General features: G+C 46.8%; 1 protein-coding gene across 1 annotated transcript in view; it reads right to left on the bottom strand.

The window, feature by feature from the left end:
* Positions 1-12,185, bottom strand: part of Trpm1 (transient receptor potential cation channel subfamily M member 1) — a 47,846-nt gene extending 35,661 nt beyond the window's left edge. Inside the window, 8 exon segments of the mRNA XM_042698500.1 lie at positions 1,416-1,516; positions 2,730-2,802; positions 3,845-3,968; positions 4,751-5,036; positions 7,038-7,209; positions 8,276-8,400; positions 10,472-10,685; positions 12,098-12,185. Of these exon segments, the coding sequence (XP_042554434.1) occupies positions 1,416-1,516; positions 2,730-2,802; positions 3,845-3,968; positions 4,751-5,036; positions 7,038-7,209; positions 8,276-8,400; positions 10,472-10,685; positions 12,098-12,100 (1,098 nt within the window). The 5' untranslated portion in view covers positions 12,101-12,185.
* Positions 12,186-12,402: the final 217 nt, after the last annotated feature.

The raw sequence follows: 12,402 nt of genomic DNA, 5'->3' as shown, positions 1-12,402 counted from the left end.
GAATGATGGTACATGATTGCGAGGGCGTCAGAGACAGAAGACATCGCCTTGGATGCTGTCTGGATCCAATGGATGAACTTATTGCTGGGTAGGTGATCTCTGAGGGGTGTCATGGCATTGAATATGACATGGTGATTAACTGGAGACATCAGGTTGGCATGGGCTCTCTCTGAGGAAACAGGAGGGGGAGTAGAAGTACGACTATCTCCTGGATCTGGTGATGCAGCCAGAGGCCCTCCACAGAGCTGGGGCCATGTGGTTTGGACGTTTTAGTCTCCAGAACTGGTGATCTAAACACACCTTTCTATTATAACACACTCAGATTCAGGTATTTTGTCAGAACAACATAAACCAGGGGGGGCTGTCCCTCCTTCCCTCTTGCTTTCTTTTTTTCTTTTTTGTTGGTTGTGGGGTTTGAACTCAAGGCCTAGGCACTGTCCCTGAGCTTTTTTGCTCAAAGTGAGCCCTCTGACATGTTGAGCCACAGCGCCACTTCCGGTTTTCTGGTGGTTCATTGGAGATAAGAGTCTCATGGACTTTCCTGCCTGGCCTGGCTTTGAACTATAATCCTCAGATTTCACCCTCCTGAGTAGCTAGGATTACAGGAGTTGCTTCTCAACATCAAGACTCTTCTAGACGCTACTTTTAACCTTCTTCCTTTCCCCTTTACTCTCATCGATCTTATTGATGCCTACACCACATCCACCAAATCACCATTATCGTCCAACAGCTTCTTTCTAGCTATAGCTCACCGCTCTCCCTCTGTGAACTCCCAGCATTTCCACGTGCATGATTTAGTGATTCAGTAAGCCTGTATTAGTCTGAAATACCTGAATCTGGGCATGTTATAATAAAAACATAGTTTAGATTACAGTTTCGGAGACTGACAAGTCTAAACCCACAGGGCCCCAGCTCTGTGGGAGGCCCCTGGCTGTGAGAGGAAGCAATCACCCAGTGAGACAGGAGGCCAGAGACTGGAGTGGGAACTCTTGTCCTTTCCACCCTCCCCCTTTTGGTTGTGGGGCTTGAACTCAGGGCCTAGCTGCTGTCCCTGAGCTCTTTTTGCTCAGGGCTAGTGCTCTACCACTTTGATCCACAGCACCTCCACTTCCGGTTTTTGAGTGGTTCATTGGAGATAAGAGTCTCACAGGGTTTCCTGCCTGGGCTGGCTTCAAACTGCAATCCTCAGATCTCAGCCTCCTGAGTTGCTAGGATGACAGGCGTGAGCCTGTTAAGCAACGATGTCTTTTAATAATCTTAACGGTTCACCCAAGCAACGCACAGAAGCCACAGAGATGGTTTCCTGAGATCTGTGTCACAAGGGAGGACATAGTAAAGCCTCATCGGTATACCAGGTCATGACAAATGATATGAATTGGAAAACAAACAGAAAACAAGAAAACATCTCATCTCACCGGCCAATGGGGCCCGAAGACGAAGATCTGGCTTCGTGCTATGTCCACTCGGTTCCAAGCTAGAGCCAAGCTCAGCTGGTCTGGAGCAGAAGCATTGGTTCCTGGAAAGACAAGACATGAGAGCCATTTTTTTTTTCACTTCCTACCTTGGATCACCCTGCTTTGTCATTATCTGAGCATCCATCGCTGCCTCTCCTCTTGTCCCTGAACTAATGGGCCCTGAAACAAGGAGAACAACTCCATAGTTTCCAGAACTTTCTGGAAGGAAGGCAGATGAAAACTCTCACCCGGCCAGTTCTTTGCAGGCTCTTTGGGAAGGGTGAAGGAGGAGCCCATTGGCTCAAGACCTTCAAGGGGGCAGGAGCCTGGGAATGGATGCCAGGCTGGGCCAAGAATGACCAACCCCCAGCCCTGCCAGGCAGCCAGGCCGCAGAGCCCCCTGCCTCTCTCCTCTGTACCTCCTTGTGGCCCCAGTCCACATGAATCAGGGAGGAAATGTGCTCCCCAAAGTGGACCCTACCCTGTGAGCCCCTGGTTGAAGCCTGTCGTTAACAGGATAATTGGACAGGACTCTGTGAACCACAAATGAGAACATGTTTTTAGTCAGGTACCGGGGGCTCCTAGCTACTCAGGAGGCTGAGATCTGAGGATCACAGTTCAAAGCCAGCCTAGGTAGGAGAGTCCATGAGACTCTTATTTCCAACAAACCACCAGAAAATCAGAAGTAGTGCTGTGGCTCAAGTGGTAGAACACTTGCCTTGAGCTAAAGAACTCAAGGACAGCACCCAGGCCCAGAGTTCAAGACCCATGCTGACAATAACGAAAACAAAAAAACAAAACAAAATATATTTTAGCTGGGTACTGGCTCACCCAGTAATCCTAGCTACTCAGGAGACTGAGATTGGAAGATCATGATTCAAAGCCAGCCCAGGGCAGAAAAGTCCATGAGACTCTTATCTCAAAGGAACTACCAAATAGTCGGAAGTAGAGCTTTGGCTCCAGTGGTAGAAGGCTAGCCTGGAGCGAAAAGAAGCTCAAGGATAGCACCAAGGCCCCGAGTTCAAGTCCCAGGGCTGGCACACATAGAAAAAAAAAAAGTTTTGTATCTCCTGAGCAAAAGTTCTCAGTCCTTCAAAGAACCTATAGAAACCAGCTTTGTAGAAACCAGCTCCGAGTCTTGTCATTCCATCCCCCAGCCATGCCAAGGACACCGCAGGCAGCCGGCAGGCTCTGTCCCCAATAGGACATAGGTCATAGGCAAAGCCCAGCCCAGCCGAGCGCTGAAGGACAGGAGTAGCGTTCCCAAGAGCTCACCTTTCAGGAGGGCGGTTAGAATGGCCATCTCGACATCCTGCTGCCCCTCAGAACCCATTCTAAACACGGTGACCTGGAACAAGTGAACCCAAAACAGACTGAATTGAGGTTGAGGTTGAGAATAAGAGTGAATTGAGGTGTTTAAAAAAAAGCAATCACAAAGCTGAAGGTATGTGGTGGTGGGTACAAGGCTGTGAGATCATGAGATCAAACCCCAGTACTGCCAGTAAAACAAGATGCTTCATGCCTGTCATCCTAGCTACTTAAGAAGCTGAGATCTGAGGATCACAGTTCAAAGCCAGCCTGGGCAGGAAAGTCTGTGAGACTCTTATCTCCACCTAAAAAGCCAGAAGTGGAGCTGTGGGTCAGGTAGTAGAGTGCTAGCATTGAAGGGGGGAGTGTGAGGTTCTGAGTTCAAGTCTCAGTACTGGCACAAAACAGCTAACAAAAAAACCTAAAACAAAACAAAAACCACTCACAAATGATTTTCAGAACTAAGCAATTTTAAACCATGTGTTTTCTATCTCCAGGAAAAACAATCCAAAGAGCCATCTGAAACCATAAAATTCTGGGATTGGAGGCGTGGTTCAGTTGGTAGAGCACTAGCCGATGAGCAAAAACATCAAGTACTGAGTTTGAATCCCGGTCATTGACCAGAAAAGAAAAGAAAAATTGAAATGATAAAATCCTATCTAATCAGATACGATGCGCTTAGAGGAAATTCGCAGATTGCGAATTTTGAAAATATCACCCTTATCTGCATCGTAAGTTCTGATTCCTTGTAAACACAGCTAGGGAAGGAAGAGTTAGTCAGAGAATGGAACTTGGGAGGTGAAATTCTTCTGACTTTGCAAGCACCTCTTGCAAGGGATGCTAAGTCTCTCCCCCCAGTCTTTCGATCTGATCCGATTCCTATTGTAAACCTCTCCGTTTGTACCGCGACGTGGTATGACCTGACCTCCTATTTGCACACTTCACTGAGCTACTGGGGGAGCCCTCCCCTCTTGTCTGCCAGTTTGGTGTGCATTTGTAAATTGTCTCTTGGAAAACAACAACAACAACAACAACAAAAGTCTCTCCAGAGCGTGTTTGAAAATAAATTCAAGACACTTAACAAGTTCTTTCTTCTTCATGCACTCCATGATGATTGCAAACAGCTGATGGGACTGGCTCTTGCTATAATTAAATGTTTTCTGAATGGTAACGAGAAGCTGATCCCTGAGGGATTCGTTTATGCCCCTGTTCAAAGGAGACGAAGGAGAACAAAACACAGATGAAAAAGAACAAAACATAGCATGTCGACCCTGCTCACTGGACCACCCCACCAGGCTCTCCCCACAACCAGGTGCCCTCTTTTTGGTTGGTTGTGGGGCTTGAACTCAGGGCCTGGGTACCATCCCTGAGCTCTTTCTCTCAAGGCTAGCGCTCTACCACTTTGAGCCACAGCACCACTTCTGGTTTTCTGGTGATTTCCTGGTTTTCTGGCTTCGAATCACACTGCTCAGATCTCAGTCTCCTAAGTAGCTAGGATTATAGGTGTGAGCCACCCGCGCCCAGTAGTATCTTTTATTTGGAACTTTGTTATTGGAAGGTATCTCTGCATAAAAGTTTTTTTTTAATGAAAAAAAATGCTAGGATTTAAAAAAAAAAATAGTTGTCACTGTGTTAGCCAGGTGCCAAGGGCTCATGCCTATAATCCTAGGTACACAGGATAATACTGAGATGTAAGGATGGTGGATTGAAGCCAGCCTGGCAGGAAAGTCTGTGAGGCTCTTATCTCCAATTAACCAGAAAAATCCTGAGCTGGGGCTGTGGTACCAGTGGTAAAAAGCCTTGTGCAAAAAAAGGCAAGGGCCAGCCAGAGGCCCTGAGTTAAAGCCCCAATACACACACACACACACACACACACACACACACACACACACGGGTCTAGGAATGTCTAAGAAGGCCACTTCAGAAGTTCTCCGTGGCCTAACACGGTGGCATTGAGCTTCCACCCTCTGTCCCGTGGCCCCGCCTACCCTCCTTCTTCACAGTATTTGTGTGCGAAGGACAAAATGTCTGCAGCTCGCCCGCTGCCATCACAAACCACCACTGGGATGGGAGGATCTTCCCGAAGGTATTCCAAGACCACGGAAACCACATTCGGGCCCCCTTCCACCACGAGGCCCACAACCGGCACTCCCTGGCCCAGTCCTGCAACGCAAACCACAGTCAAGAGTTTGGATCAATGTACAGTGCCCTTCTCCTAGCTCGTCCATTTGGTATGTGTGAGCCAGTTCAAAAGCTAGAACCTGGACACTATCCCTTAGCTTTTTTCGGCTCATGGTGCTCTACCCCTTGAGCCACACCCTTACTTGTGGCTTTTGGCTGGTTCATTGGAGATAAGAGTCTCATGGATTTTCCTACCCAGGCTGGCTTGGAACTGCAATCCTCAGATCTCAGCCTTTTGTGTAGCAAGAATTTTTAATAGCCAATGCCCAATATCCTTTGAGTCATCTTGACGTGGCTTAAAATAAGTAATATGGTATAAATATACAATATACTATACAAAAAGTTCTTCTACTGTGCTGTTTAAGGAACCATGACTAGAGAAAACCCTTCCATGTATATTCAGTGAAGAATATCTTCTCCCAGAGACTTTTCCATCAGTAGTTGGTCCAATCTCTGAGGCAGAGCCTGTGGCTACAGGGGGCTGGCCATCTTGTCTCACCATTACTTGTAAGAGGAAATAATGGATCACTATGAACAAATGACAAATGCGAGCTTCACAGTTCTTAAGAGTTTCAGATAAAATCTGCCAGCCCAGATTGTGAGAAGACTCGAGAATTTCAAGTGGGTGGGTTCCGTTCCCACAATGCACTTCTACTGTCAGGAATGTTGAACTATTTCAAATGACCTGGAATAATTATAGGTAAGGTCATTTTAGCAAAGTAAGTATTAAAGATTTGTTTTGAGCCAAGGCCTCAGAAAGAGATACTGGAAAATATATCAGGATGACATAAAGTCTGCCATTGAGATCTCCAACTTAAGCAACCTTGGGACTTTGTTTATTTTTATTACAAATCAAGAAATTATAGTGCTTTTTAAGTTGGGGGGGGTGGTAAAAAGCGATGTGAACATTTATAAACAATGTGAGATAATTATATCAGGATAATTATTAACATAGCCGTCACCTCCAATTCTTATACATTTTTGTGGTGAGCACACTGGAAATTGATTCTCAGTGATTTTGGACTGCATAATTATTCATGATTATAATTAATTGTATTCACCTCCAATGTACTACTTCTGTCTGGCTGGAGCTTTGTATTTTAATACATCTTGACCAGTGTCACCCTTCCATACCCTTGGGATTTTAGGCCATCTGGAAGATGGTGGCCAAATGATCTTTGTTTTGAGAAACAGAACAGAGCCGGCTCTTCTTGCCTCTGTGTGGTGGGAGGTGACACCTGGGCACCCCTTTGCTGTCCCTGCCCTGCTCAGAACCCTAGGCAAAGGATGACAAAGGGAAGCCCACAAGTCACGTGACTGGGTGGAGCAGGGGTGATATGGAAACTTACAAATCCCAGCAAGTCACAACTGGATCAGATGCTTAGGAATCCACAACTTTTTTTTTTTTGGTAGTATGCACAGAGCACCTGAGCAATAGCCACCTACCCTTAACTTCGGTTTTATAATCACCATCTTCCCAAGCCTACCATTATCTCGAGCAATTTTTTTTCCTACCAATTTACTAGCAAGAGCAACATGTTCTTCAAGATCCTTCAATAATTGTTTGATACGCAAGGTGCCCATTGTCTCATGCTTGTCATCCTAGCTACTCAGGAGGCTGAGATCTGAGGATCGCAGTTCAAAGCCAGCTTGGGAAGGAAAGTCTGTGAGCCTCTCATCTCCAATTACGCAGTGAATGATCATATAATGTCTAATAGAAAGACTCGTACTATGAATTCACTCTTCCTCCCCTGTTAAAACATTTCAAATATACCCATGGCAATTACAAGGGGGAAAAAAAAAAACAACCCAGGGCAGGTAATGGGATGTGTAGAACCATTACCATGACAACCACTACCAAGTTGTTTCTTGCACCACCTCGTGGATTTGGACAAAGCAGGACTTGGCCACGCCATGTATACAATTAGGCAGATGGCTGAGACGAAAAGGTCTCGGTAGGTCATTTTCTGTTGATCTAGCAAGAAGCCAGGTGAAAGATTTCAGCACCAGAGCTGGGCAACTTCCTCCTGAGCCCGTGCTCTCCTGGTGAGCTCTGGCGCCCAGGGGCAGCGCCCTGCGCCTCTCAGCACTTACTCGTGTTGATCTTCTGCAGAGAGATGTGCTTTTCCAGCTGCCGGCGCAGCTTCACCTCCGCCCCGTACTTGCCCAGCGTGCCGTTGTCAGCCAGGATGAAGTGCGTGTGAGAGTTGTTGAGTACAGAGAGCTTACTCAGGGGGTTGGACATAGTCTGGTACACTCGCGTGACCTGACAAAATGCACAACGCAAATCAGAGCTGCGGGACGGAAGCTAGCAAGATGAACTGCGGGAGGACATGGAACGTATTTGCACATAATAGCTGCACTGCACCTGCTCTCATATCTCTGGCCCCCTTCCCCCTCACTACAGTAAGATAGAAGAAAAATCACTATTTTACATGGCGAATGTCCAGTAATTCTATTTATCTCTATGATCTGTGTCACAGGGGAAAAAAATGAAAATGTACACGAACATGAAATCCATGAATGCAAAACTGCTCTATAATAACAGAGCAATTATTAACAACCCAGATATCCTTCAACAGATAAATGGGTTAAATCACCTCTGGTATATCCAGTCCATAGAATACCACTCAGCCATGAGAAAAGAAGGACCCAAGAATATGCCTGACAATCTGGATAAGAGTGTTAAAGGAGAGTGTATAAAAATCCATCCCTCCAGAGTTACATACTGTGTGGTCCCATTCTGGAACATTCTTGAAGTGAGAATATCATAAAGATGTGTAGCCCCTTCGTGGTTATCAGGGATGAAGGGGGAAGTGGAGGCAGGAGGGAATTAAGTATAGATATCAAAGGGCAATAGGAGGGATGGGACTTGGATTTTTTTTTTTTAATCTTGACTGTATCATGTTACCATCTGGGTAATAATCATCTGTTCTAGTTTTGCAAGCTAGTACCCGCTAAAGGAATGAGTGGAAGATTGTTATTTCTTTTTTTGTTCTCTTTTCGTTTTTGTTGGTCATAGGTCTTGAACTCACAGCCTGGGCACTGCCCCTGAGCTCTTTCACTCAAGGCTAGTGCTCGACCACTTTGAGCCACCATGCCCCTTCTGGTTTTCCAGTGGTCCATTGGCGATCAGAGTCTCACAGACTTTCCTGCCCTGGCTGACTTTGAACTACAGTCCTCTGATCTCAGCCTCCTAAGTAACTGGGATCACTGGCTTGTGCCACCAACACCGGGCAGCTTGTTATTTCTTATAACTCCTTGTGAATCTGTAATGATCTCCAAGGACAGACATCACATGTTAAAACTCATCATCCAAAGGAAATACTTACATCCCTTCCAATCAGGTCTTCCTTGTTCTCCACCATACCCCACGGAGCAATCCCTATAGCACAGACCCGCCCTCTGGACTTGGAGGAGTGGTCTTTCAAGGCATCTCCCACGTGGCTGATGACACCTGTGAGTAGCAGTAAGTCAGAAGCCGAAAGCCCTTTGAATTGCCATCAACTCCCTCTCGATACCACCAGGTACACCTTTTCTGAGTCCTCACCCACCCTGTCCCCATTCTCTAGGGCATAGGAATAGAATATGCTCCTCTTTATGAATATCTGAGCTCATCATAATTATGAACCCTGATTTAACTCCTGGACTAGACGAAACAAAACAAAACAAGAACACCCCAAAAAGACCCTGGGCAAGATTCACTTCCTATGGCCCAAAGACAGAAGGCCCAAGGATCTCTCCGGAAGGCCTTGGTGACACTCAGCTAAAAGTGAGAGCCGGATCACCTGGCCTTGTTCTCTAGCCTCTCTGTGCCTCAGTTTATCTTCCCTTGAAATGGAGGAAAGAAGTCATTGTATTGTCAAAGCTCATAGACTTCACAAACTTTATAGACCATGGTAATGACAGTTTGCCTTGTGAAGGTTAAAAAAAAAATGGAGGAAAGATGGTCAATGGATTCGGTGAGGAGGACGCTCATCCAGCATTCAGCCGCGGGAACGGTCCACAGTGGAGATCCGGAGATGTCCATTACCGTCATGATCATTGCCGCTGTGATTCGGATCCTGAGCATCTCCCACAGGCCTAGTGTTTGAAGCCTGGTCCCCAGCGTGGCGCTACTACTGGGAAGTGGACTTGGTGAATAAGCTGTGGCTCACTGGGGTATACAATTGAAGAGGATTGCCTCCAATCCTCCAGCGTCTTCTCTTTTTCTGTGCCTGGCCATGGGGTTTTTTCTCTGCTCCAGTACTCTTGCCAGACAGACCCAAAGCAACGGGGCCAATCAATCATAGACTAAACACCATCTACAACTACGAAGCAAAATAAACCTTTCTGATTTGTTGAAGTTGATGGTTCCAGGTGTTTTGTTGCCGTAATAGAAGGCAATGAACAGTTATTATACTTGCTATCATAACTCACTGGATTAAAAAAAAAAAAAACTCACTCAGGAGGCTGAGATCTAAGGATCATGATTCAAAACCAGCCCTGGCTGGAATGTTTATAAGTCTCTTTATCTCCAATTAACCACTAAAAAGCCAGAAGTGGAGCTATGGCTCACGTGGTAGAGCCTTAGCCTTGTTTAAAAAAACTAAAGGAAAGCCGGGCGCGGTGGCTCACGCCTGTAATCCTAGCTACTCAGGAGGCTGAGATCTGAGGATCGCGGTTCAAAGCCAGCCCGGGCAGGAGAGACCGTGAGACTCCTATCTCCAATAAACCACCAGAAAACCGGAAGTGGTGCTGTAGCTCAAGTGGTAGAGCGCTGGCCTTGAGCTGAAGAGCTGAGGGACATCGCCCAGGCCCAGAGTTCAAGCCCCACGACCGACAAAAAAAAAAAACAAAACTAAAGGACAAGCTAGGCACCAGTGTCTCACACCTGTAATCCTAGCTACTCAGGAGGCTGAGATCTGAGGATCATGGTTCAAAGCCAGCCCAGGCAGGAAAGTCTGTGAAACCAGAAGTGGCACTGTGGCTTAAGTGGTAGAGCGCTCGCCTTGAGCTGAAAAGCACAAGGACAGTGCCCAAACCCAGAGTTCAAGCCCTACGACCAACAACAACAACAAAAACAAAGGACAGTACTCAGGCCCTGAGTTCAAGCCCTGGTACTGCCTCCTCTCCCCACCCCTACCCCCCCCCCCACCCCCCGACTCAATAAAACTTAGCCAGGCACTGGTGGTTCATGCCTGTAATCCTAGCTACTCGGTAGGTATGAGGATTGTAGTTCAAAGCCAGCCTGAACAGGAAAGTCCATGAGACTCTTTATCTCCAATTTTCTGCAAGAAAACCAGAAATGGCACTGTGGCTCAAGTGGTAGAACTCTATCCTTGAGCAAAAAAAAGAGCTCAGGGACAGCACCCATGCCCTGAGTTCAAGCCCCATGACTGACAAAGAAAATCTCCCACTGGATACAGATTTCACTGCTGTCACAACTATGATCAGGATACAATCTGTTGTGTCTTTTGACCATTATTACTAGGAAGCTCTCTGGGGACCACAGCAGGTGGTGGGTGAGGAAAGGGGTCTGCTCTTACCAGTGCTGACGCCACCCGTGAAGATCCAGGCCCCCGTGGTCATCGCGGCCTTGATCAGGCCTTTGCCAAACACCTGCTTCAGCTTGGGCTGCATCTCGAAGTTCTGCAGCCCTCCATGCACAGATATTAAGAGCTTGGGGAGTTCCAGCTGCCAGTCCTTCACCATGAGATGAAGCAGGAAATCCGGCTTGGTGTCGTAGGACACGCGAATGTACTGCAAAAGAATGCATGATCACCACAGCCAAGGCAGGGAGTCAGCCCAGATGCCCCCCCGTGGACGGATGGATCAAGAAAACATGGTATGTGTACGCAATGGAATTTTACACATCCATTAGAAAGAAAGATATAGTATCATTTGTAAAGGAATAGAAAGACCTGGGGAAAAAATGGTGTTGTGTGAGGTAAGTCCACCCCAGCGGGACAAGGCTACATGGTTTCCCTTATATGTAGAAGCTAGTTTTAACTTTGTCTAAGTAAACACGGCCAGTGGTATGCAAGTGTATACAAATGTATTAGCTGAAATTCAATAGATGCAAGGGAGAACTCAAATAGTGCAATTCCTCAGAAAGGCAAAGTCAAAGTTCAGCAAAATAAAACACCAGGAAGTGGGTACTCAAAAGGGGTGCGGTGGGGTCAAAGGGAAAGGGGTGAATAAAGAAGAGGGAGGGAAATGCAGTCAAGATTCCAATGTGATGCCGGGCGCCGGTGGCTCACGCCTGTCATCCTCTCTACTCAGGAGGCTGAGATCTAAGGATCACAGTTCAAAGCCAGCCCAGGTAGGAAACTCCATGAGACTCTTATGTCCAATAAACCATCAGAAAATGAGAAGTGGTGCTGTGGCTCAAGTGGTAGAGCACTAGCCTTGAGCTGAAGAGCTGAGGGACAGCGAGCAAGCCCCAAGTTCAAGCTTTATGACTGACTAAAAACAAACAAACAAAATCCAGTGTGGGGCTGGGAATGTGTGTCTTAGTGGTAGACTGCTTGCCTAGCACGTATGAAGTCCTGGGTTCAATTCCTCTGTACCACACACACACAGGAAAGGCCAAAAGTAGCGCTGTGGCTCAAGCGGTAGAGTACTAGCCGTGAGCAGAAGAAGCTCAGAGACAGTGCCCAGGCCCTGAATTCAAGCCTCAGTACTGGCAAAATAAGTGCATAAATAATCCAACATTTAGCCTACAAAATGAAGACAAGGGGAAAAGTGTGTAGGAGGGGATTGGTGGGTGAGAATGTTGAAAGGGGTGACTTTGATCAAGATATATTCTATTCAGAAACTGCTTCGTTAAATGGCAACCCCTTTGTACAATTACTTAAAGAATGAGTGGTACAACGGAATATATTTGGAAGCTTGGGCCAGAACAGGATTGAAGAGACACTGCATCTTCTTCAAAATAATATCCAGTTTCCAAGTCTGATGGTGAAAAAAACAACAACACAAAAATAAAAACCCAAGCATTGATTCATTTCCTGGCTCTGCAGTGAAATGTCTAGAACAATGGAACCCTCACCATGGGGAAGACCCAGGCATGGGAAGCCTGTGGGTTGACAAATCAGCTCCAAGAACAGCTAGCTGTGTTCCCCGAGGACTACTCCCTCTTTCCATGGCACTGGGTGGAAGTGCCCTCTTACCATGGCTTTATTGACGTATCCACCACCCTGGAATTCAAGAATCCCATAGGAATCCGTTGGGTAGCTCTGCGTGTGTTTGCCAACGGACCATTTTTCAGGCTGAACTTCCACCTGTTTGTTTTTCTCCCCATTCTTGCTGGGAGTTGCGCTGGGCAGAGGGGGAATGTGCTGGTTGGTGAACTGGCCACAGCAACACCTGGAAAGGAACACAAAGTAGCTAGGAATCAGTGCCTCACGCCTGTAATCCTGTCTACTCAGGAGGCTGAGATCTGAGGAGTGCAGTTTGAAGCCAACCTAGGTAAGAA

This window comes from Dipodomys spectabilis, unplaced genomic scaffold (genome assembly GCF_019054845.1).
Source record: "Dipodomys spectabilis isolate Male_0828 unplaced genomic scaffold, ASM1905484v1 ptg000233l, whole genome shotgun sequence".
Lineage (NCBI taxonomy): Eukaryota > Metazoa > Chordata > Mammalia > Rodentia > Heteromyidae > Dipodomys > Dipodomys spectabilis.
The sequence above is the reverse complement of the archived record's forward strand: the minus strand, read 5'-3'. Positions and strand labels throughout refer to the sequence as shown.